The sequence below is a fragment of the Excalfactoria chinensis genome, chromosome 16 (assembly GCF_039878825.1).
Source record: "Excalfactoria chinensis isolate bCotChi1 chromosome 16, bCotChi1.hap2, whole genome shotgun sequence".
In the NCBI taxonomy this organism is placed as follows: Eukaryota; Metazoa; Chordata; class Aves; order Galliformes; family Phasianidae; genus Excalfactoria; species Excalfactoria chinensis.
The window spans coordinates 5,934,111-5,959,532 of record NC_092840.1 but is presented as its reverse complement, the minus strand read 5'-3'; the positions used below and the strand labels follow the sequence as shown (position 1 = coordinate 5,959,532).

The following is a 25,422-nucleotide window of genomic DNA, read 5'->3' as shown; positions in this document are numbered from 1 at the left end:
AGTCCCAGCTTTAATTGCATTAATGACGTCCCTGTGTTTGGATCACTTGGTCCTGGTAGCTTTATTACCCTGCCGGTGTCCTTAAAGGAAAGTTTATTCAGGCACATTGTGTGAGAGGAGAGATTTACTGCCAATTTTATTTCCATTGCCTCTTATCGTGCCTCAGGCTCTATAAAAAGAACCGTTTTGGTGGGATTTATGCTGCTCCTCCTGACCAGCTGCCCCCAGAGTTGCAGCTCCTGCACCACCCTTAATTTTTGGTGATGTGCTGGCAGCAAGGAGACAGTGTGTGGGGCATCACTGGTTCTGCCCAGTGTTGGCTGTGAGAGGCACAGCACATCCAGGTAGTAAAAGAGTCTCTTCTGCAATGTCTGCTAGCTCTGTCAGCAGCTATAGGCTGGATGGGTTACTCGGTGGTTGCCGTGGTAACAGTGCCCACACCAAAACTGCCTGCATTCCCCCCAATTCTGCGTGGGTTTGGTGTACAGCCAGCAACAGTGGGAGGGGATGGGGATAGGAATATGATAGCATAAGTATGGGGATGGGACAAGGATGGAGACAGAGGAATGGGCTTAGGACGGGAATGGAGATGGGAAGGGATAGGATAGGGAGCAGCTCCCTTCCCAGCTATGCCAGCGACCTCTTCTTGGGTTGAACTGAGCTCTCAAGCTGGGCTCCTTTGCCTCCCAAATTAAACCACACACTAAGCTCATGCTGCTCCTTAAATAGGGGGGAGAAACCACCTTAGCAGCATAATGCAGAAGCTGCGACAGCACTTTTACAAAAGCCATAAAACGTATGGGAGATGAGGGTTATAAATCTGAGCAGCAGTAATATTCACCTCCTACAAAAGCAGCATGTTTATTTATCGTTTTTACTATTTTCTGTAAAATTTACAGTTGATGATCTGCCTGAATGCAGTGGGGATAATTTAAACATGGCTCCAGCCCGCCTGGCACTGGGGAAAGGGAGATGATAGCATGTTTATTCTCTCTTTTTTTCCCCCCCCCCCTCCTTAAATCCATTTCCAAATAAAGGGTGTGATTTATTAGGGAAGTAAAGCACAGCTTTATTTCCAGGCTGTGACAGCTAATTGAAAAAGAGCAGTCATTAAAGGACGGTAATGTGTTCTACAGAAATGATTTTGGTATATTCTGCAAGTAATTTCCCAAATGGTTGTGTGAAATGAGATCCAGCCCCTTAAGTTATGGGGAGACAGGAGAAAGTGGGGAGAGAGCACAAAGGGTGTTGGGGGTGGTGACTGAATGTCCCAGGGATGGGATGGGAACTAGCAACACAGAGATAAAGATGGGGGTGCCCGGGCTGGGGAATCCCAAGGGATGGAGATTGTGGGTTCAGTGGTATGTAGACAGTGATCCAGGAATGGTGATGAGGCTCCAAGGACTGGGGGTTGGTGTCCCAGCTCCTGGATCTCTCCTGCTGTGCACAGACATAAATTCTTCACCCCCCAAATGCAACCAGTGCAATGTGTGCCAGATCCCCATCCCAACACACGGAGCTGCAGTGGGAGTCGGGTGGGATGCTCAGCACTCCCAGTCCACAACTGAGCCCACTGCTGTCATTAATAACTCCTATTTTAATCAGCAGAACAGAGTGTTCGCCGGATTCCATCTGACAGAAAACATGTTGGGGTGACACAAGCATGGGGGAAGGACTGTCAGCTTTCTCCTTTCTCTTTCCTAAAGAACCATTCTGGGACCATATTAAAGGGGTAACAACAATAATGGGGCGCTGCTGGAGCTGTCACAGCCCAAAGGCAGGATGTGACCCCAGCCTGGCCACACTGCTTCCCTGTCTCCCCCATTCCAGCACTGGGAATTACTCACGTGCTCTGGGAAGAAGCTGAAAAGCTCGTGTTCCTTCCCTGCTTCAAGACGTAGCGGGGTATTTGTATGTAAAACAGGTTTTGCATTAAATAGGCAAACATCTACAAAGATGAACGCAAATATTAGGTTTCCAAAGCTGTCTGCAATGATGGTTTAACCCGAGGTTATGTAGCAAGTCACCAAGGTTTGGGAAAGCTATTTACAGAGATAACAAACGGGCTCACAAAACCCAGCCACCAAAACCCAGTGAGAGCATCCCTGTTCCCAGTGGGGGCAAGAAGGGGACATGACTGTGCCCTCCTAGACACCCAATGTGTCACCCCTACTGTGAGGATGTGGCCCTTCCTCCTTCCCCTTGGAACTGCAGGCACTGTGGGTGACACAAAGAAATCAGCCCATAAATAAGGGTGACACCAGTGTCCACCTGCTTGTCACAGCCAAGCAGCCCAACTCGTGAATTACCTCCCAAATTAACTGTGCATGAAATTGGATAGAGACACTGGTTCAAATGGCCATTACCAGGGCACTCCGCAAGGATCCTCCAGGACATCTCTCTCTCTTTTTGCTGCCAGCTTTCCACTTGGCTGAGCCCATGAACCATCCCACATCCCTGTGGCACTGCTCTGCTGGGCAGAGCAGGGGCACAGAAAGAGGCACTGCAGTAGGGCTGAGCCCTTGGGTGAGCATTGTGCTTACTGCAGCATTCTCTGCTGGGTACGCAGTACTCACATCACAGTTAGAAACACAGCTCTAGTACCAATATAAGTCAGGATTTAAAATAAGTGGCTATATGCATACATAGGGCACAGTGTCACTGTATTACCACAGTGGGTGGCACCCACCCATCCAGGAAGCCAAAGTGCCTCCTCAGGCACATCCCATAACAAGAAAATCACCTGTTTTCCCTCACTGCTTTTTTGTTTGTCCGTTTTTCTTTATCACAAGACCGCCCAGCACATGCTGTCCTCACAGTGCTCCCCATAACCCAGCCTTTGTCATCTCCAGCTGGGACAGGTTGTCCATCCATGGGCACCTCCAGGCAGCACAGACTGATGCTGACGTCTCCTCCGAGCTGCAGCTGTCTCTGGAAAATAAAGGAGTGCCTTGGCCAAGGAGCACAGGCCACACACACAGAGGTCTCCATGCCTAGGCAGTGTAATCAGTCCAAGTATGCACTGTTTGTGTGAGACCATGGCCATTCCACCATCACAGTACTAGACATGGGTGGCCCTGAGGACTGCAGCCATCCCATGAGCATCCAGCCTTAGAGGACAGTTGTCTCCTTTTCTGTCATTGAAGACATCTTGGAGAAGCTCCTGTGCACGATGCTGGAGTGGCCGGTCTCCTCGCTGAGCGCATTCACCAACCTGGAAAGGATGGTCACCTTGAACTTCTTGAAGTCCTGGCCCATGAAGACATAGAGGACGGGGTTCATGCAGCTGTTGGAAGCAGCGAGTGCCGTGGTGATGGGGATGCCAATCTCAAACACAGAGCGTGCGATCAGGTCGGGCTCTGTTTCCAAGATGTTCAGCAGGTGGTAGGGGCTCCAGCACAGAAAGAAGGTGACGATGATGGTGACAATGATCTTGAAGGGCTTCTTGGACTTGGCGAGGCGGTTTCGCCGCAGGCTGAAGGCAATAGAGATGTAGCAGAAGGTGATGATAGTGATGGGCAAGAGGAATCCAGCAAAGAGCCTGGTGATGTTCACCGTTCGGTGTCTCACTAGTGCCAGTGCTTGGTAAGACCTATTTCTGGACAGGGAGAAGTTGCTGAAACAAATGATAGAGTTGCGGGCTTGTGCTGTATCTCGGAAGACAAGAGAAGGGCAGCTCATGATGATACCAACCATCCAGATGATCAGGCAAACCATACATGCCAGGTTGGTGGACCGATGGTTTTGAGACCAGACGGGGAAAACCACCGACACGTAGCGATCAAAGCTGATGGTGGTGAGCAGAAGGACACTGGTGTACATGTTGAGGATGAGGAGGAAGGAGTTCAGCTTGCACATGACGGTCCCAAAGATCCAGTTGTAGCGCATGGCTGTGTACGCAATGTTTATGGGTAGGAAGATGTTGAAGAGGAAGTCGGCGACGGCCAGGTTGAGGAACCAAATGGCATTGACTGACTTCTTCATCTTCAGAGTGATGATAGCTATGACAAGGCCATTCCCCAGGATGCCCAGCACGCAGGACACGCTGTAGATGACAACAGAGAGGATCCTTGCAATGTCCTTTGGGTCATAGGATGGGCCTGTCCACACGCTGCCTGGTTCTTCATAGGTGTAATCCAAGTAGTCGTAGACATCAGAGTCATCAGAGTAATCAGATGAATTGGAAAACGCCATGGTTAGTGCACAAACCAGTGCCTGGTCAGTCCCAGCCTCTCCAGATGGCAATGCCCTGCGAAGCAAACATAGTGTTAGATGGCTAGAATGGCCATGGGGATGCTGGGGGATCCCTTGGGTCCAGCTCCACCTCTGGGGCTCATCTGGAATGTTTATGCCCTGATCAGGAGCAGCACCAACTCTGGGAGCTGCTGAGCTCATCTTGGTTGTGCTCACCAGAATGTGGCTGCAGCCTTACTCTCAAAAACAGGTCTATTGCCTCCTTAATTCCAAGAAAACAATTAGTATTAGGCTTATTAACAGCTCTGAGATTTTCCAAACTGCAAAGTACTACAGCTTTTCTCCTTCTTTCTCCCAAGCACTGAGCAAAATGCTAACTGTGGGCACTAAGTGCTATTATCCAAAGCTGGGCTCTGCCAGCCACTCTGAGCCCCCATTAAGCATGTTCCACTGCTCCCTGCTAACAGCTCTGGGGCTCTACACCTCAAACCCAACCAGGCTGTGCACTGCTGAACATCATCCTCCTGCCAGCACCGCTCCCAAGCCCCCACGTGTTTACACAATAAGCTATTGTTTCTCCATAGGCTTTTCCTCAAGTTCCTTCCCAAGGAGCCCCACCACTCTCTGCCCCTTCCTGCCCTCAGTAACACTCCCATCAGGACACAGAGATTTGAAGAAGTGGGCTAGCAAGTAGCTGGTGGGGTTCCATCCATGCCATGGATTTCAGAGCCAAAAGGATGCTTAGTGCATCCCCCCCATACACAGTGCATCCTAGTCCCCTCATGGAGCCCCAGGAGAGGTGCCCATGGGACAAGCCACCAATTACAGCCATGAGCTGGCCCTGCCCCTGCACATCTTTAGTGCATGGCTTCACCTCCCCAAAAGCAAAGCTGTGGGTGACAGAATGCTGCCCCATCCCCATTTCCCAGAGGTACCCCACTTCTCTACCCCTGGCACTCCCCTCTTTTGCAGTTGCAGGCTGCAGACCCCACTGAGAGCAATGCTGCAGGACATGCTCTGCATGGCCGTGCTGCAGCCATGAGCAGCAGTGCCAGTGCAGTGAGGGGCACCTGGCCCCATTCCTACCAACCTGGGCTTGAAGAAACCCCAACTCCACTTCTCCTCCCTTTTGCAAAAAATCCCATAAAACATGTCTGAAAAGCAAAACAGCAGCAACAACAACAAAAACAACCAACAAACCAAATCCACACATCATCATGTTTCAATGTTCCTTCTGGGCTGCAAATGCTTAGCACGAGCCAAAACCACGTTACGCGCCGTTCTCTATTCATCTCTGTCCTCCTACCTCCATAAAAATGAGCACGGGAACTGTCCCAAATAACCCAAAAAGCTGTGATTCATGCAGCTGTGCTCGGCTGGGGACCCCCATAGGGCTGAGCTCAGGGCGGCCCCGCACATCACCAGGATGAGGTCAGGGCTGTTGTTCTTGGGACGGCAACAGGAAGCGGAGAGAACAGCAAAAACCTTCAAATGCAGCTTTTCTGGGCAAAAAAAAAAAGGCTTCCGCAGCTGGGAGGACGGATGTGAGTGGGGAAATAGGAGAGTGCAGCCAGAAGAAAAAATAATACGTTGGTCTGCCTTATCCCTGCACTCAGCCACGGGGATGCTTAGGAATCAGCATCTCCTTCCTTGTGCGTCCATGTCCCCAATGAGCACAGGACATCCTCATATCCCACAGGAGCCAGACTCCTGTGTTCACCCAAGCTGTGAGGTGACACAGTGATTCTATGTCCCCTTGTGGCTGCCCTACACCAAAGCCCCAAGTCCCAAGTTTCCTCCCAGCCCAGTATGGGGGTGTGGGAACGGAGGGGAAGGGGATGGGAATGGAATGGAAGGGGATGGGAACGGTGATGACCAGCTCCAGTTCTCACTTATTTCAGCTGGCAGCTACCACAGCAGTGACATCCCAATCCATGTGATGTTCCCAGTCCTGAGCGCAAGTTGGGCACCATCAAAATGCCCATAACGAGAGCTCAGACCTCACTAAATGCCCAGAGGACCCTGCTGGGAAATGCACACCCGAGCCCTATTTTTAGCTTACATGTATGCAGAAAAACTTTCCTGGCATTTCAAAAGGGCACTTTCGACCTCTTAAAGTTGCCCCCTCATGGATGCATGGTGATGCCAGGGGGAAGAACAGCTTGTGGAGAGCCCTATGCTGCTGCCACCTCTCTGCACCCCCCATCTCCCAAATCCAGGCACCTGCAAATCCCTACAAACAGCCCCACAATCTACAGCCCTATCAGCAGAGGGAAGAGGAAAAGCCTGTTCCTAGAGGGGAAACCAAGGCAGAAAGCCCTACCTGCATCCACGATGCTTGGGTGCCAGGACCCCGAGAGAGGCTGAGTTATGAACAGGCAGATAAAAAAGGAATAACTGGAAAAGGCAGCCTTAAAAAGCCGGCTGTGCCCAGGGTGGGACAGAATAACAGCATGAGTCAGTGTTTTTCTGGGCAGTGCTGTACAACGTCTGGTTGGGACGGGACGGTCCATAGAAGCAGTGCAGGGACACAGCAGTGTGGGGGTCACAGCCTGAATGCTCCGCTCTGCCTAGAAATAGTATCAGACCTCAAAACACGATGCTGATCTCCAGGTTAAGCACAAAGAAAAATCACCAGCCCCGCACCACGCAGCACCTGTCATTGGGTGTGGGACAAGAGATGAGTGCTGCACTGTGTGATGAGCATCTCTCCTGGAGATGTATCCCAATTCCCTGCACGTTGCAGGGAGCCGGCTGCACGGCACAGTGCCAGTGAGCCAGCTGCATGGCATGGCTGGAAACACTACGACCCGATGGTGGGAGCCATCCTCACTGCAAACCAGGAGGATTTGCACCCCATCTGAGGGTGTCACCGTGGCTGTTTGGGGATAAAGCCAGCGTGTGGTTGGGGACATCATGGGAAGGTTCATGTGGCACCTGCAGAGCCGCTCTCAGCAGATCAGTGTTTAGAGGGGGTAAAGAGGAAGGAAACTAAGAGAAGGAAATGGATCTGACCCTGCTGCTGCCAGACAGAGGGACATGATTGTGCTGGGTTATGGGGGGACTTTGGAGGCAAGCAAAAGAAACTCCAAGCAAATGAGAGTGGTGGTGACCCACAGGGTCCTAACGCACGGCCCTGTAGGTCACCACCATCATCAACCCAAGCCCCAAACCCACTTTCTAATAACAGGGAGGAGAAAACCCTCAGCTGGCTGCATCCCCATGGGAAAAGCAAAGAATTCCTGCCGGCTACAGCCAACCCTGCCCTGAGCCCCAAATATTGCTCTGCTCTGACCCAGGCACAACCCCACGGACACCAAAACCCGGAGGCATTTACCTCTCAGCTGGGTAACTCCCTGCACTTCGGTGCATGCAGAGATTCCATCCCCACTGCTGTCACCCTGTTAGGATCGTGTTGGCTGCCGCAGAGTTCAGTCACTTCTCCACCAGTGGCCGTGGCTATTGCTGAGCTCTCTCATCCCACAGAGGATGTGCACGCGTTGCCGATGTGGGGACGAGCAAAACCACAGCCTGTGGCACACACAAACACAAAAGAGTACAACCAGACATTGGCTTGGCCCATGCCTGGGAAGGAGGAAGCGATGCTGCAAGGCAGGATGTGGGGGGGGGGACCCTGATTTTGGGCTCTGTGCAGAAAGTGGACAAGGCAGGTCCTTGTGCAGTGCATATCCCATAGCACTCATACTCAGCCCCAAACCCTTTGGAGCTCAGCATTCCGTGCTGGTGTAGGACCAGGCATATGTTGTCCCCAGTGTTCCCAGGGGGCATGGTGGAAGGGAATGCATTCCCACCTCATTGCTCCCAGCTGTTGGTTCAGCTGTGACTCACACACAAAGGTGGGGATGGATCCAGCAGCGTGTCCCTGTCCTGGATCATATGGGGACACAAGTGGAGGTGGTGGTCACTGTGCTTGAGAAAAATTGGGGCTTGCCCAACCATCGCTGGGGTTCCCAATAGCATCACCAACAAGGGGGGCACACGGAGCCATCCAGAAAAGGCTGTGAAAGTGCAAAACCACCACAACCCACATCATGTGGCACCAGTAATGCCCAACAAGAAGTGATACCTCCAAAGGACACGCAAAGTCCTGCACAGGTGGTGACATCGGTCCCACCCCAGGAGCTGTGAAAGAGGAATCAGCCCCAGCTGCGAGCCCCACTTTGCATAGTGCTGGGTTACAAAACTGCTGTCCTGGGGCTGAATCAGGAGAAAAGTTGCTGATGCTCTCAGATTGGAGAAAGGAGAAGAGAGAAGAGTTCCCAGGAGGCCGCATGATCCCCCCCCCCAACACCCACACATGGGGATTTGCTAATACAAGCAGCTCATGACTGTCACACTGCTGTACTGGAGGGGACCTGGGCATGGGGTGAAAGCAGTGATACAAAACCCAGCAGAGCACAACCCTTTTGTCATCCCAATGCATTTGGGCAATGCAGTCTCAATGCAGCAGCTCCCAAAAGTGCTTAAAGTATATATATAAAAGTGAAAGATGGTCTTGCTGCAATGCAAGGGGTTGCACAGCCTGGTGCTGCCCCACTCCCCATTGCTCTGCCAGTGGGACTCATCCTAACCCCTCCCATAGCCAGACATTCCACTTCCACCTCCTTGGGGACTCCTCCAACACCACCCAGTGCCGATGCTCCCACCTCGGTGGGATCTCTGTCACCACCGCTGCCGTGGGCAGTGGGGAGCAGTTCTGCTTGGGGTCCCTAGGAGTCAGCAGCAGAGGAGGGGGGCTCAGCATGAATGCTCCTCTCTTCCCCCTCCATTCCCAGTACCCAATACCTTGAGTTCTGCCAGAGCCCTCTCTGCTCTGGGATGAAGGCAGCAAGGAAGAAGAGCTGAGTCCAGTGAGGATGCTGCAGGCAGCGGCGTAGGGCACAGGCAGCTTTTAAGGAGAAGGGGAGGGGGAAGGAACAGCAGCAGCATCCTCAGGGTGGTTTTGGCTCTGAGAGCAACAGCTGGGAGAGGGTGGGAAAGCTGGCGGGGATCCTGCGGTGTGCCGCTTCCCATGGGGCCGCCTTTCCTGGCCCCCAGCCGGAGACCTATAGGGCTGTGGGGGCAATGCTGGGCAACACTAGGGGGACACCACAGGACCAGGTGGCTGCCAGCTGCCCCCAGCCCACTCTGTGCACCCCTCCTACCCCCACACCCCCCTGTCCTCCCACCACCCCCAGCTCCTTCCAAGACGTTGAGTCATTTCCCTTGGTGAAATCTGGCTCCCAAACGCTGCTGCCGCATTTGGATCTGGGTTCTCCCGTGGTTTTTATTACTATTGGGATTCAGCCATTCCCAAGCAGCACCCCCAGGCTCACCTATAGCACCTCCAGCCCTGCGTGCCCTTCACGGGGGCTGCAAAGCAAACGGAAGGGGCTCCACCTGCTCGTGGCCAGCCCAGCCCCGATCCCAGCCAGGCGGTTTTCCGGGGCTGTCCCATTCTCAATGAGGACTGAGCAGCTCCGTATCCGCCCCCGCAGAGCAGGAGGTTCCAATCACCCCGCGCTTGATGTGGCACCGAGCAGATCCCCTCCTTCCTGCCCTGCATCCTCCGCGGCACTCGACCCCTTGCGTTGAGCTCCACGTGCACAGCACAGCTACGGGTGTGCAGCAGGTTTGGGGCAATGACTCACGACACCTTTATGGACAAACCAGCACCAGCTCCATGACCTTTGCCCAGGGGGACACCCAGCATCAAGGAAGTGGGTGCCGTCCTCACACACCCAGCAGCTCCACATCTCTGAATTCACCAACAGCACATCCTCCACCCAGCAGCCACAACTCCCCCAAAAGCACTGGGCTTATCAGACCACACTGGGGATGCATTTGGGGAGCGGTGTGCCCATGGAAGATGATGGCCAGCCCACAGAGCACAGGGCACACCTTTATTCCACACATCTGAGCCACACGGACTTTGGGGCAGGAGCTCAGCAATGTGCCCTGCTGGAATCTGCCCACCCTCAGGTCCTTTCCAGGGCGTCTGTAGGATGCAGGATAGGATTGTGCTCACACGCCCTTATCCCCGTGCTTAGCAAAACGTGAAGGTAAAAACCACACTGACATGGGATAAAGCACACCCCAAGTGTCAGCTCTGCAGTTCGGGTTTTCCCTCCCAGGAACACTACAGTGCCACAGAGCCTTGGGAACCCCTCAGCACCTCCCAGATGGTGGGAACCAGCCTGATTCACCCCAGCAGCTGTCACAGTAATAGGAAAGAGAAGGCAAAGCAGACACCCCCCACCTCTCCCCAGTGTTTCCCACGCGGGCTGCGTGTTGCTCATCACTCCCTCCATGACCCACTGTGACAACACACCCTGCCCCGCATCCCATCCGAGTGGAAACGAAAGCTCATTGCAAAAAAATAAAGAAGCCCACATACAGGATGTCAAAGAGACGGCTCCGCTTTCCATGTTTCACTGATTCGGTACCATCACGGAAAAAACAGACCCAGGCTTGTGCAACTCACAGCTTATAAATAGCAGCACGGAGCCCAGCAGGGCTGCAGGAAGGCATGGCTGTGCTCACTGACTGCCCCACGCTGCTGCAAGTTGAGCTGCAGGAGGCATCGTGCTCCATCCATTGCGTCCCAATGCAACCCCCATTCACTGAATCTCCCTGCAGCCCCATTCATTGCACCCCCCCCCATTCATTGTACCCCAGCTCAGCCTCCATTCATTGTGCCCCATTGCCAGGGTGAGGATGGCATCCTATAGCCCTGTGAGCCTGAGACATCCTTTTAACCCAACACCACCCATTCCTTCCCCTCAGCACTGGCTGGGTGCAATTAGTTAATTACCCACTGGGTGATTAATTTGCCCAGCTCATGAAAAAAGGTGATGATGAAGGCACAAGCGAGCCCTACAAAGCTAAATCCACAGCCCAGTGACTTGGAAACCCTCCTTCAGACCACACCATGCAAAAGAGGGATCTTTACCATACCTGCACAGGGCCACGCAGCTCCCTTTGCAGCCCAAGCATCCTACTGGGCACTGGGGGTGCTCAGAAACACAAGCAGAAGATGCAGGAGAGCAACACATGCTGCCAGAGGTCACCTTTTGGCATCCAAACCCCACTGATCCTGTGGGCTGTAGATGCTCCATAGGGCTGTCACCGGGGAATCACACAGCAGTGATGGATGTGCCCACACCAAGCAATTCATTGGCAGCTCCACGTTTGTGTCAAGAGCCATTTACAGCTCCCAGCACAGAAATGAAGGATTGCAGGACATGGGCAGTTTGTTTTCTTTTTAAGCCCCAACACAGGGCATCCTTTTCTACATTACCTTTGTTCCTCACCTTCAAATCCCTCCTGCAGGTGATGGACAGGACATCAGGGATGTACAAGCAAAGACAGCTCCTTACACCAGATCTCCACTGAGGATTCGAATCCTGCAGCAGTGCAGCCCCACTCTCTTACCAAAAGAACTTACGGAGCACTGAAAGCCACAGGAGAGAGAATGAATGCCTCTGGAATCAAGGATGAGAAGCAGCACCAGGCTCCTACACACAGCACTTTTTCTCCTGAGGCACATTAAGACTCAGTAAGAATTACAGGTTGCTTCAGCCAAGACAAGGCAGCAAAGGATGAAGCATCCTGAGCCCTGATCACCCATACACACACTGCTCAATACCATCCATCACCTGCCACTTTAGGAGGTCATCCAGCCTGATCCACTCTTTCCCATTCTCTACCCAAGCTCGCAGCTTTGCCACTCACCCAGAGACATTAAAACAGCCCCAAATCTTCTATCCTACTCCCTTTCAGCTTTGTTTCACAGAAGACATTAAGCAAAAAACCCCTCTCACCTGATTTAGGCCAATCCCACTGGGAAGGATCATGCTCTCCTCTTTAATGGGCTGTGGGATTAATGAGCAACAGTTGGGAGCTTCCAAGGAGATCACTGACCTTGTCAGGTTGCAGCTGAGCAGGATTTAACTTCAACTATCCCTCCTCCATGTGCTTTAATTGATAGCCCAGAGTAAGTCTTCAGTAGAGGGGTGTCTTCCTGATACCTACAGGTGGTGTCCATGGTTGTCATCAGCCCATCGTTGGCATTATCCCATGGGGAAACATCCAATGCCTAATCATACCCACCTTCAGGAGAAGGTATAGGGGTAGAGTGAATTAAAACCATGAATGTCTGCATGTGGGTTCCTTTAATTTCATTTCAAAGTTTCCTTTTTACAGCCCAAGAAGAATTAAGGAAAGGCAAGGTTAAAGCTGCTTGCAACAGAAAGTGAGCCAGCAACCGAGGTCAGCTCTGGTTGGATTTTGTTAAGAAAGGAAAACTGTTTGATGCCTTTCCCATCAAGAATAGAATGGGGTAAATGGTGGCAGTTCCCTGGGGGAAAACAGTGAGACCAGCTTTAGGAAATCATTAGATGGTTTCAGAGTCATCTCATCCTATCCTGTCCTATCCCACCCCCATCTCATCCCCACCTCAACCCAACCCATTCCCATCCCATTTCCTACCATCTGTTGCAGGGAAGTGGCACAGCTGCAGTTTTACATTGGGAAGTCCCAGTACCAGGTCATTTTTGGTCTCATTGCTGCCCCAAGCTCTGGGTGTAGATCTCGGTATGGTACGACCCTGAAGCCACGAGCCTCCTCCTGAAAATTATTTATGAAATAATAAACATTGGAATATTTAGAAAGGGATTAATTAGTGTTGTTGATGGAAGCCAGATCTAGAATTTGCCTTGGAAAGAAAACAAATCAGAACCCAAAAGGGAGCACGGGGAGCAAAAGCTGTGCCAGAGAGCTGCACGCAAATGTTCCGTGTCACATTATACAGAATTAATGCTTCGGATTGTCTGCGCAGATGAAAAGTCTTTAACCTAAAGAATCAATTAAGTTTCCTTGCAGACAGCCTAATCTAACCCATGGGGGACTTTGGAGGGAGCGCAGCCCCTTGCCTCTCCTGCACGCAGCTGTAAATCTCTGCCTCATTACGCAGCAGTGAGAGCACCCAGGAGAGAGCCTGGCTACAGCATCACCACCATCATCCACTGACAGAGGGGTGGAGGTGCCCCATCCCTGCAGACACCCACAGTCAGGGGATGGGGCTGTGAGCACTGATGGAGCTGTGGGTGTCCCTGAGCACTGCAGGCAGTGGGAGCAGGTGGCCTTTGGAGGTCCCTTCCAACTCCAACCATTCTATGGTTCTGTGATCAGCTGTTTGGCACAAAGTCTCCATAAACTCCATGGCAGGATTGGCACCAGGAATCAACAGGGAGCAATTCCTGGCAGCCATGTGCCCAGAACAGGGGGGAATGCTTCCCATTTCCCCAGCTCTTGTTGCAGTGGAAGTGGGATCTGCTGGCAGGGGGCAAGGGAATGGAGGTGGCCCCATGAACTGGCCCCATCTCTGCAGCAGCACAGGACAAGGTGGGATACACAAACCCAAGTCCCAGCTTCCATTCAATCCCTTTCCAACAGGATCAGTGTGAGCCCAGCAGTGAGAAGCAGCCTTTGCTGCAGGGGCCGGCGATTCCATCCCCATTAATTGAATCAGCTTTGCCTCTGCTTTATGTCCTGTGACAAGGAGACATAATGATATTGTATAATGCCATCATTTTACACCAAGAGATTATTAATAATCCAGCAACAGCAACAACACACAATCAGGGGGAGCAGCCTCAGATCCAAGTGAAGTTCAGAGATTCGTGGCTGTGGCACAGAGATTTTATGCCCCATTGAGTGCAGATGTGGGACAAAGGGGATGGTGGAACCCCAGGCACCCTCAGTGCCACAAAGCCACAGTGCAGCTCAGGGCTGTGCCCAGCCTGGAGCCATGACTGCATCATCCTTTCACCCCTAGCTGTGCTCATGCCATAAAAAGAGAAGGAAACGCAATCAGATTTCAGATTGCCTTCTCCTGAATCCAAATTGCATCATAGATCACATCCATAACTGCCGCACTTCCTATTTTGCTCTGTTCTTTTCTTCATGTGAGACACATCCTCATGCAAATGGACTCCAGGGTTTTATTTACTAAATGGGGCATAGGCAGCACTCATTGCTTGCACCTTCCTCAGCCCCAAGCAGGAGAAAATGCAGGGGATGCAAGGAGCAAAGTGCAAAGGGATGCGAGGAGGGAAAGGGAAACTTTCAGCCTCTTATCTATTGAATGTGCCACTTTGGCAGGCAAATTAGAACCCGTGCTCTTGCTTAATGAATAGGACAGCTTTTTATTTGACATATTAGGGACAGTCTTGATGAGCTAATTTGTTCATTAACGGCAGCCTCAAGGCTTTTGTCTCAGTAGAAATTGACAAACTCTTTAATCTGAAGAGCTCCTCATCCTTTGGGCCTCATCTTCAGCAGCACCTCCTCCTTCCTGGGCCTCATCTGAGGCTCAGACCATGTCCCAGACAGCCCCACAGCTCCTCTCCCTGTCCTCACTCCCCCAACTGAGTCTCTATTCAACACCAGCTTAGTTCCCCTTCCCCTTTTTGCAGGAGGATTCACAGCTGCTGTTGAGGCAGAGCAGGAATTGTCTCTCACCCCCCCCCCATTGATTAATGAGCTAATTTACTTTAATAAGGGGCTATGCACCAGGGCCTTAGTGGTAACAGCAGGGCAAGCAATGTTCTCACCTGCAATGGGGAACCAACCCAACGTGGCAGCACCATTTCCCCCATACTGAGGAGGGCAGAGCAGAGCCCTGCTGCAGGTTCCAGCTCTCTGCTTCATTCCTGGGTATGGTGCTGCTGTGCCAGCCATGGCCATGCTGAGGAAATAGGCTCTGGTGTCTCCATGCTGCATCACTTATCTCTGCTGCATTAATGTCAGGTGGAAGGAAACCTGCAGGAATATTTGCAAGTTAATCAGGCAGAGGACTTGATTGGACTTCAGTATAACACCAGGGGAAAGCAACGGAGCCTGCATGGATGGGTGGAAGGGAGAGAGGTGTACAGACTCAGCATTGCCCCATTAATACAGGCAAGCAGCTGGCCCCAAATTAAGTTGGCACCAAATCAAACCAATACCAAATTAAGTTGGCATCAAACTAGGCTGGAATCAAACAAAGCCATCCCGAAGCACCACTGGCCTTTGGGCTGAGGGCACCACTGTGCCAGGAGGGACTGAGAATAAAGCTGGGTGCTGCAGTGGGGAAATCTGAGTCCCTGCCCACCATCGGTGGCCCCACTGGGATCATTTGGTTATCTCTAGTTCTGTACAATGACTGCTGAGAGAGGAGGGGGGAAGAGAATCTTCTCTCCCTACCATCAAACCACCCCCAGGATTTGAATTTCTCTGCCAGAGGATTAGAGAAAAATGAGAGCTATGCTCACGAGGAAGAACAATGGCCTCTCATTTATATTTAGCAGCACTCCTTGTATGAGCCCTGGCCAAAATGCAATTTACAAGAACACAGCAAATTTTACAGCAATAAGGGACACACCAGGGCTCATCTACCCCCCCTGCCTCCCCCCCCAGGTTTCCATCAGCTCAATTTAGAGCTGCAGTCTGGTCCCTGGGGAGCCCAAGGGGAGGCGATGCTGCATGCAGAGTGCTGGTTTCACAGAACATCCCAGCTTCAGGTCTGGATTTATGCAAGCACCTGGATAAGAAGCACCCTGCAGGCAAATGGGGAGCAGGCAAAGGAGTTTGGTTTTGGAAAAGGGAAAGCACAGGCCCAGCAGACAGTGGGATGTACGACCCTCTGCCACAGCCTTTCACCCCCGTATTGCGCTCCCACCCAATGCTTTTTAATTGAATTGATTTCTCTGGATGAACCTGAGCCAGGAGACTCACTTATGGTGGAATCTTTGGGGTAAACACCATAAAGCAGAGGTGTGCGTGACCACACTGGAGCCCCAGTGCAACTCCCACAAGGATTTGTTCTTCTGCCCCAGACATGAGGGTCTATGGGGTCTTTGGTTCCCCATGGCTCTGCCTGGCTCCTCATCCAGCCTCTAAATGACTTGTCTGTTAATTAGAAGGCACTTTAAAGAATGAACAACAACAACAACAATTCCAATCCCAAATTCCAGCCAGTCTGGAGGAAAACTCACATCCTTTGCCAAAGTGTGAGGGTTTTGCTTTCTCAGTCCTGGATTTCATGCTCAGGAAGGTCAGACCTCCCATACAGACTTGTTTCTCACTGCTGGATTCACAATGCTTGTGATCCCACGGCCCTGCACAAAGCATCAGACCCGCTCCCACTCTCTTATCTCAAACAAGGACCATGCACATGGAACGCAGAGGCTGTGGGCACTGGGGTTTGCTGTTGGATTATTCCCACTTCTCCCCCAGGATTCTCACTATGGACTCAGCCCTGGTGATCTCATAGGATCACTAAGGTTGGACAAGAGCACTGAGTTCACCTAATCCAACGGCCAACCCATCCCCACCATACCACAAACCACATCCCTCAAAGACTTCTAGATCAGAGTTGGAAGGGACCCCCAAAGGCCATCTGTTCCCATTGCCTGCAGTGCTCAGGGACACCCACAGCTCCATCAGTGCTCACAGCCCCATCCCCTGACTTTGGGTGTCTGCAGGGACAGGAAAGATCGCAGAGATCCACTCCCATTGCTCACCCTGGTGAAATACAGAGAAAGACAACTTTTAGAAACCAAAGGGCAACGCGTGAAGCAGATGTGCCATCAGTGATAAGGCCAAGCAAGGCTTCCAACAACCACATTTGTGCTTTGCACAGATTAGACATTAAAACGAACTCAATTTCATGCCATACGCAAATCTTCACCAGCTGTCAGTTCTGTAATCATTGGAGACTAAACGTAATAGCTGAACAAGAGCACAAACGTAGCAAAGACTCCTGCAGAATCCCATCAGCAGTTCTGGGAAGCCAGGAGCTGCCCGGCCTCCTGCTCAGGCGCAGAACCCAAATGTCAGCAGGAGCCTCCATAAAAACGTCTGCAAATGAAGTAACTAAAAAAGATGAGGCTACGACTTGCTCCTGGCACTGAAGCGTTCCCAGACGAGCTGCAATTACAGCTCTCTGCAGCATCCAGAGCTTGTTAATTTGGGCTGAGGAAGCAGCCAGACCTCCAGAGGAGAGGCCAAGCTCCAGTCGTGGGCATGACACATGCAAGAAGGAACCCGTGAATGATGCAGCACAAGGAGAAGTGCCCCAAATGCTGCTCCCCACCCATGAAGGGAGCTCGATGTGAGCCGCAGGCAAGGAACCAGAGGCAAGGAAGGCTGCAAGGCAAGAAGCAGAAATGAAGACAACACTTCAGCAGCCATAAAAGCACAGATTTACCACCCTGTCTGCCCCGTAATTAAACGCAGCCGCATAAAGCGAAACGTTTCACAACTCCTGATCTCTGCAGAGTGCTGGAGGGACCTGATCAAGGTGCAGTCACACTGCTGAGGATAACAGGGGCTGCACTGCTCCTGGCAGGGAGAGGCCAGCCTGGATTTTAATTCGGAACAATTTCAGAGGACATTTTATTTAGCAGCACGCAGGAAAATTAAGAGCGTGACAAAACAACATGGACTACACTTGCTCCCTCCCCATATTTCCAAGCTCAGCAGTGCCGAGGCCCAAGAACAGCACGGATTGCTTTGCAAATCCATTTATTCCGAGTTCTGCCTCGCTTGTTTCTCAGTACAGCTGCTGAGAAAAGGGGGGCACGGCTCCTGAATTCACAACAAGGACACCTGGAGACCCGAATGCTGCTGGGAGAGCCCCACTGTTCCCAGGGCCAAGCTGTGCCCTGCATGCTGGTGGCACACCAGGGGACCCCAGCCCTCACCCAGACACAAGGAGGGTATTGAGCAGCCCAGGAGCCTCTGCCAGCACACAGCCACTGCCTCCCCAGCATCCCTGCAGCTGCTGCGGTTGCCACAGTAACAGAGCATCTCTCTCCAGGCACCTTTAAGGCAAAACATCCCTGTTCTGCAGCACTGTCCCTGGACTTCCTGCTCTCAGTTTCTGCCCCTATGCTCCCCAGGGCTGCCCCAGAATGAAGCAGGCAGAACAGGGATGGCTGGCTCCAGCTAGAAATCACTGCTGCTTCTTTCTGCTGCTGCCAAAAGGTTCCTCCAACTGAAACAAACAAACAAACAAACAAACAACAACCAAAAGCAAGAGCAACGAGGCTCTTGTCATCTCCAGATCCAGGCAGGGAGAGTTTGGGGGTTTTGCATTGCTTTCAAACTAAAGCACCTTTGAGCTCAGCCAGACACTGCCTCGCCATGCAGGGCCCCCTCCCCAAGAGCTGACAGCTGTCACAACCTTTGCAGGGGGGGGTGAGCTGGCAATCTCACAAGGGAAAAGCAGCTCCTTTTGTAATCCACTCCTACAAACCACCTACCCTCCTGCCTGTTTTAGCCCTCCTTGTCCTACATTACAAGCCCAGGAGACTGCGAGAGCGCAGGAGTTGTAACTACGGGATGATGTATTCTGCAGACAACTCCCCAGCCAGCAGTTCTGTGGGAACACAGCGTTCCTCCTGCAGCAGCTGGGAAGGACCGGGAGGTGGCTTTTATCCCCATTAGGAAGCATCCAACCACACGCCATGACCCAGGGTTTCCTTGCTCCCCAGTACTCTGGCATCAGCGAAGCTCTGCACAGTGTGCCAGAGTGATGGGCAGCTTAAGCAGCATCGCTCCCGTGCATTTCTGGCTGCAAAAGCTCTTCACTTGGCCAGGGAGCAGAGAAGTAAGAGCAAGAAATGAGCTGAGCACGCCCCAGAAGCCCTCATTATTCCCGGAGGGCTTGGCTGCCTGCAGGAAGCAGCTAAATGGCCACAGAGCTGGGGGTACCTGGCACTGAAAGCCCAGAGAAGAGGCAGGGGGAGGCGATTTCCCTTCTGTTATTGCCATGCAAATCACCCCCGCAGTAACTCCCAGGTTTAATATATTTCCAGATTGCCTGGTGTGGAGTCACATTAGTCAAGTCTATGTGGCAGTTAAGTCCAAAAGGACTTTGATTAGAGTCAGCATTTCCACAGCAGCTTCAAGGACAGGCTGGAAATAAGTGCATAGCACCCACCTTGCTCCTCTGCTGACCCCCTGCAGCAGGAACCACACAGGTTTTGGGGACTGCAGGCCATAGCAGGAGAGTCCCTCATTGGCAGAGAGGACTGGGGGTCTCAGGGGCATAACCAGCCTCAGGGACATGCATGGTTGCACTCCAGTTCCTGCTTGGGGACAAGACCAGGAGCTGTTACATTTAGATAATGATTTCTGTGCCCCAAAGCCTTGCTGACATCCATCCCAGCAGTACTGCACAGATGATTGGAAAACGGCACCGACCACAAGAGCAATAATGTAAAAGCTTCTCCTCCACACAGACTGGATTCCTTATTCCTTCCCCTCTCTGAATGGTATCTCTCATTATACCCACACATTGGGTCCTCCCCTGTTCTGCACGGCTCTGCTCAAAATCCCATTGAGCTCAGCTGCCAGACTGCTTTGAAAGTTTTCCTTTTGTCCATTCATTCCCATTGCTGCAAACCAATCTGTCTGAGCAGCTCATTCCTCCTTATTCACTAGGAGCGCCAACAAAGCCCTCTGTTCCTGCGCTCTCTCAGAGCTTTGTTCTCAGCTCTCCATTCAGCCCTGCATTTGTGCTCCTTGGTTGCTCACACTAAAAGCTTCAGTCGCTCACAGCCCTGATCCTCCTCGCTCAGTGTCTTTAGTTTGCAGCTACAAGCATTCTCGCTCTAGCTTTCTGCTCTCTCTTCTATCTCCTCTCATTAAAAATCCCTTTGGTCTTCGCATTGCTCGCTAGCACTCGAGCTGGGATGTGGTTTCTTCTTTGCAGCTGAGAACGTCAGAACCGTTTTTCACAACAACCTTGCTTTGACCCGGGGGTGACAGCTTTACCACCAGGCATTTCAGCTCTTACTTTGCCCATCTGTTCATGGATTAAAACCCCCACGCTCCAATATGCAGCTCTGCCTCCACAGCCAGGAATTCCTCCCAGCTCTCAGACAATGCAAAAGACCCAGCAAAGGAAGGAGGAGGGAAAGAAGCCAGGAGGAAGCCATGCTAAGTGCCTTGTTTTAATGACTGCTGCCTTTAAACGCTGCAGGTGCCGCCATCCAGCAGGAAGGCTTGCAACGCCGGGAGGTTCCTATTGAGCAGCGCAATGAGTCAGTGCCACCTACCGGCTGCGGGGATCCCACCTCTCCCACATCCACCCCATTCAGCCTTAAGCGTTGCGATAACAACGATCTCGGCTGCCATTTCCCATCACGGCAGTGCTTCCAGCACCCGCCTGCAATGGGCAACCAGCAATAGCAACTCCTGGATGTGCCAGTTCCTCCTGGTCCCCATCAGCTCCTGACAGGGCTGTGCTCAACCATAGCAAGAGCTTTGAGGATGCTCCGGTGGCCAAACCTTTGCTGCAGGGCTGTGGCTCCATCATCAGCCTGTCCTCTCCCTTTCCTACTGTGTTCTTTGGGTTGCCCCTTTGCTATCTCTGACGTAAAGGACAGATGATTGCAATGCACTGAGTACTGGTAACAGCCACCCAACAGCTCTAAGGCTGCCCGGTTGAGGTGCCAGGGCTGGTTCTACCGATCTGAAAGCAAGGAAAAGCAAACGTTGCTTAGCAACAGTAGAGCGGGCCACGCAGCTCTTATAAAGCAGGTGTCCCGCCCTCTTGTCCAATGCCCGCTTTTCATTGGAGCGCTGTCTTAAAATTGGCGTGATTTCTACCCAATCGTCACCGTCCACGAGCCTCTGCCGTCCTGTAGGCGTGGCGCTACCCGGAAGACGCCGCCGGAAGCGGTGCGCAGGAAGTGGGCGGGACGAGGTGGAGAAGAAACGTCCACGAGCACCAATGAGAAGCGAGAAACGGAGAGGCTCGTCCAATAGCAGAGCTCGGAAGGCGGGGACACGAGGAGGCGGGGCAACCTGGATGGAGCCGGCAACAGGAGGCTGAGGTCGGAGGCCGAGGTGGGTGAAATGGGGGCTGCGGGGAGATGGGGCTGGGCAGGGGATAAGGATTCGTGGTGGTGAGGCCTGAGGGCAGGTCGAGGCCTGGGGAGATGGGGCCTGAGGGGAGATGAGGAATGGGGCTAATGGGAGACGGGGCCTGAGGGGAGATGAGGAGGAGGGAAGGTACCTTCGCTGTGGGTTCAGCTGTTCCCGTTTGCAGGCAGAGGCGGCACAAAGGGAGATGTCCGTCGTACCCCCACTGGAAGCGGGATGAATCTCATATCGATGGCGACGGAGCCCGAGCTGAAATGGGTCGCCCTGTGGGTCCGGGTCAGGTGGGCAGCTGTGCTCGTGCTGCTGCTGGGCTCCCTCCTGCTCCTGCTGCTGCCGCTGCCCGCCGTGGAGGAGAAGTGCCACGCGGTGCTCAGGGGGCTCTCCTTCCTGAGGAGTAAGCTGGGCACCGGCTGTACGGGCGTCAGCAGGTACGCGGCTCCAAGCACCGGGCTGAGCGTCACCTCGCAGGGGCTGGAGCTGTTGGTGCTGAAAGGCAAAGCCTCCCCAGGTGAGTGTGTGCCCCACTGCTGGGTGACAGCTGGACTCAGAGGTCCTGAATGATGCCATGATTTTAACCCCCACTGCCTGAGCATCCCCTTGTATCTCCAATGGCAATAAACTCTTAACTGCCCCAACTCTGAGCTGTAAATTACCAAGAGGTCACTCTTGCCATTGCCAGGCAGCAGCTAGGCTGCATTCCACAGCTGGGTGCTGTGCAGGTGTTTCTGCAGTGCTGCGTCATCTTCCAGGTGCTTTGTGTGGTGGTGAGCTGTGATGAGGTCACTTTAACACTAGCAACAACAGGCTGCAGTTACTGGCTTTAGTGGACAGGACATTCAGTTGGAAAATATTTAGAGTAATCATTATGGTTCCAGCAGGGTATCACTGTTCACACTACAGTTATTATTGCTGGGAAGATGAAAAACCTGTGCTATTAACAGCTGTGGAGTCTGCTCTCAGCAAGGGAACTGGCATTACAGCCTATAGAACATACAACTCTCTGTCTTCCTGGTAGCCAAAGCAAGCTCTCCTAGGATCAGAATCCTGTACCCATGCCTCACTGCTTGCAGGCCCTGCCTGGCCCCAGAGAACGGTGTTAAGTCTCCATAAGCTCTCAGTATAACCCTGCGATCTAACTGCTCTTCACGTTGCATTTCAGAAGTGAAGTTAGAAGCCAAAGCAGCTCTGAACCAAGCCCTTGAAATGAAACGCCAAGGGAAGAGAGAGAAAGCGCACAAACTCTTTGTCTACGCCCTCAAAATGGACCCCGATTACGTGGATGCCCTGAATGAATTTGGTATTTTTTCTGAAGAGGAAAAAGACATTCTTCAAGCAGACTATTTGTACTCCAAAGCATTAACCCTTTCCCCCTGCAACGAGAAGGCTTTGATCAATCGGGACCGGACGTTACCTTTAGTTGAAGAAATTGATCAGAGGTATTTCAGCATTATTGACAGCAAGGTTAAAAAAGTGATGGCGATCCCCAAAGGTAATTCTGCCCTGCGCCGAGTGATGGAGGAGTCTTACTATCACCACATCTACCACACGGTTGCTATCGAAGGGAACACTCTGACGCTGTCGGAAATACGACACATCATCGAGACCAGATATGCTGTTCCTGGAAAAAGTTTAGTGGAGCAGAATGAGGTGATCGGCATGCACGCAGCTTTGAAATACGTCAATACCACGCTGGTATCACGAATAGGATCCGTTACCATCACTGACATCCTGGAGATACACCGGAGAGTGCTGGGCTACGCTGACCCTGTGGAGGCAGGAAGGTTCAGGACTACGCAGGTGTTTGTAGGGCATCACATACCCCCACACCCCCAGGACGTTGGGAAACAGATGCAGGAGTTTGTGCAGTGGATTAACTCTGAAGATGCCATGAGTTTGCACCCTGTGGAATTCGCTGCGTTAGCCCACTACAAGTTGGTTTACGTCCATCCTTTTATAGATGGTAACGGGAGGACCTCACGTCTGCTAATGAACCTCATCCTAATGCAGGCAGGCTACCCACCCATCACCATCCGCAAGGAGCAACGGGCAGAATATTATCATGTCTTAGAAGTGGCCAACGAGGGCGATGTGAGGCCTTTCATACGCTTTATAGCTAAGTGTACTGAGACAACGCTGGACATGTTGCTCATTGCCACCACAGAGTACTCTGTGGGCTTACCTGAAGCTGATGGCAGCAGTGCTGGATGCAAACAAACTATTCCTGTCAAGACCTGAAGGTTGTGGGTGTTGAGGAGGCAGGGAATACATGGGTGGACAGGAAGCCACGCTGCTCAGTATTTCTGCTGGGAAGTGACTTGACAGGAGGTGTCACTCTTTAGCATTTCATTTATTTAAAGTCTCTTACATTTGATTAAATTAATATAATTTATTTATATACATTATGCCAAGCTAAACTGCTGATGTTGACTGTGCTGTAATTTGCCTGTGCTACAGTAAGAGGTGGGGAAAAAAAAAATCAGAGGGGCTGAGCAAACTGAAGTAGAAATCACGTCATTTCTCCATAACATTAAGAACTGAGAAGCTGCTTCCATCACAGCCCTACACCAAGTCAGTCAGCAGCCTTGTCTTACCTTGTCATGCAGCTGCACGGTGAGCCAAAGCCTTAATAGAGTTGTTGCTCTCATATTACCCCTTCACTCTTGTTCAAAACCCAACCCTTTGCAGTAACAGCATGCTCCCAGCTGCATCAAGTTGGCTTTCTCCTTCACTATGACACATTCAGCCTGAAAAGATGAGGAAGAAGGCTGCAGGGTGGCAGTGGCACTTTGCGTATTTACTTTCAGTTGCCTTTCCTAGGGTAAGGTATGTGAAACAAATGGGAAGTGTTTGGTTTATGATTACAGCCCATGTGACTGGAACAAGACAAGAAACACTCTCTGACTCGCTTCATGGAACAGCAAGGTGCTCTTGCAGTGTCCTCACCAGGACAATTTTGTGCTGAGACCCGGCTTCAGATTCCCCCCTCAGCAGACAGGTCCCCTGGGAAGCTGCAGCTGCCTGTAGTTTTCAGTTCAGGGTCTGAAAAGAGCTTGTTTCTGCAAAGCTGCAGGCAGAAAAGGTCATTTTGCATAGCCACAAGACTGCTTTTATCTGCTGGGCTGTTTTGCTAAGAATTCATATGGTGAGTTTGCCAAAAACTTAAGTTTCCTTCATCTACACAAGAGAACTTTTCATAATAGGTTTATTAACTACCAGGTCATTCTATTCTTGTGATAAATGCATAAAGAACCACCCGAGGCCTCTCCCTACTGCAGTTTTAAGTTTGCACAGCACCTGGAAGCTGCCGCCCAATTCAAAGTGCTTTTAAGGTAAAAGCATTTGCAGTTTAACACTGAGAGGAGCTGCTCCCTACACCCCACCTGCCAGCTGTATAAGTGCATAATTCCAGGTATCACAGATCCCAACACCTTCAAGTTCAGAAAACACGGAAGGAATGGATTCCTGTACTGCCCCAGGTCTATTTTTCTCCCCTGGAGCTCTCTTACCTGCAAGGTAGTTAGGATGCATTTTACACAGCAAATAGTCAAGACCAGGAGTTACCTATACATGTAGCACCAGCCTCTCCTCATGTATTGATTACTGCTGACAGGGAAAGTGAACAAGTGTTCTATTTTTACAAAGCATGCTTATTTTTGTAGTGCAATGTGAGTATAAAAGTATTCTGCACTTTAGAGCTCTGGGAAAAAAAAATATATATATGTTCATTTTAGTAACAGATTAATAAAGTATTTTAATATGAAGTCTGCAGTAAAATCAGAACTGCTCACAGCTCAGTTCCTGGAGTAGTAAGTTATTACAGCAACCCAAGGAAACTCCATTAATCACTCCTGCTTTGTGCCTGCCTGACACCAGGGTAAGGTAAGCATTTGGATATACCAGCCCCCCAAATTAAAGCTCCATATTAGATTGTTATTACATGCCACAAGGCAGATTGAGATCTCGTATCACTGCTTCATACTGAGCCCAAGCTCGTAGCACAGAAGCAGATGCACACTGAACTACAAACAAGCTCCACAGCAGGATTCAGGCCCTTGCTCTGTTACTCACACAACTATTTTACACAGCAAAAAACCTAGAAAGCGAACAAAAGTAAAGCCAAGTCAAACGAGCACAGAAAGTAAAGCACTGAAAATAGTGTTTATTTGCAGCAGTGCTTATGTTGTACAAGTGAACTCGGTGCTGCTCTCCCCTTCACATTCAAACCCCACACGTGCTGACTTCCAGTTAGCAGCATTTTTAGATAAGCAGTAGTTTCTCTACCCAAGATCA

At 51.6% G+C, this 25,422-nt stretch overlaps 2 protein-coding genes across 7 annotated transcripts; one reads left to right on the top strand and one right to left on the bottom strand.

Moving 5' to 3' along the window:
* Positions 1 to 65: 65 nt before the first annotated feature.
* CMKLR1 (chemerin chemokine-like receptor 1) lies at positions 66 to 12,205 on the bottom strand. 5 transcript variants are annotated; one of them, XM_072350788.1, is made up of 4 exons: positions 12,118 to 12,205; positions 11,508 to 11,647; positions 7,532 to 7,725; positions 66 to 4,249 (listed from the first exon to the last, which is right to left on the bottom strand). In XM_072350788.1, the coding sequence occupies exons 3-4, from the start codon at positions 7,564 to 7,566 to the stop codon at positions 3,112 to 3,114; spliced, it is 1,173 nt and encodes a 390-aa protein (XP_072206889.1). In that variant the 5' UTR covers positions 7,567 to 7,725; positions 11,508 to 11,647; positions 12,118 to 12,205; the 3' UTR covers positions 66 to 3,111. The 5 variants fall into 5 exon arrangements, with proteins under 5 accessions (XP_072206889.1, XP_072206888.1, XP_072206887.1 ...); XM_072350787.1 differs by lacking the exons at positions 11,508 to 11,647; positions 12,118 to 12,205 and adding an exon at positions 9,531 to 9,736; XM_072350786.1 differs by lacking the exons at positions 11,508 to 11,647; positions 12,118 to 12,205 and adding an exon at positions 9,001 to 9,225.
* Positions 12,206 to 21,019: 8,814 nt separating this feature from the next.
* Positions 21,020 to 24,896, top strand: FICD (FIC domain protein adenylyltransferase). Of its 2 annotated transcripts, none has more exons than XM_072350724.1 (3): positions 21,020 to 21,096; positions 21,299 to 21,640; positions 22,292 to 24,887. In XM_072350724.1, the coding sequence occupies exons 2-3, from the start codon at positions 21,349 to 21,351 to the stop codon at positions 23,365 to 23,367; spliced, it is 1,368 nt and encodes a 455-aa protein (XP_072206825.1). In that variant the 5' UTR covers positions 21,020 to 21,096; positions 21,299 to 21,348; the 3' UTR covers positions 23,368 to 24,887. The 2 variants fall into 2 exon arrangements, with proteins under 2 accessions (XP_072206825.1, XP_072206824.1); XM_072350723.1 differs by having other exon boundaries at positions 21,032 to 21,083; positions 22,292 to 24,896.
* The last annotated feature ends 526 nt before the right edge of the window (positions 24,897 to 25,422 follow it).

Bases quoted from the DNA above. Each gene is read 5' to 3' on its own strand.
- CMKLR1 (XM_072350785.1), bottom strand. From the start codon at position 5,556: ATGAATCACAGCTTTTTGGGTTATTTGGGACAGTTCCCGTGCTCATTT. The intron at 4,250-5,500 runs GTAGGAGGACAG...TTTGCTTCGCAG, and splicing joins CCGTGCTCATTTTTATGGAG to GGCATTGCCATCTGGAGAGG.
- FICD (XM_072350723.1), top strand. From the start codon at position 21,349: ATGAATCTCATATCGATGGCGACGGAGCCCGAGCTGAAATGGGTCGCC. The intron at 21,641-22,291 runs GTGAGTGTGTGC...GTTGCATTTCAG, and splicing joins GAAAGGCAAAGCCTCCCCAG to AAGTGAAGTTAGAAGCCAAA.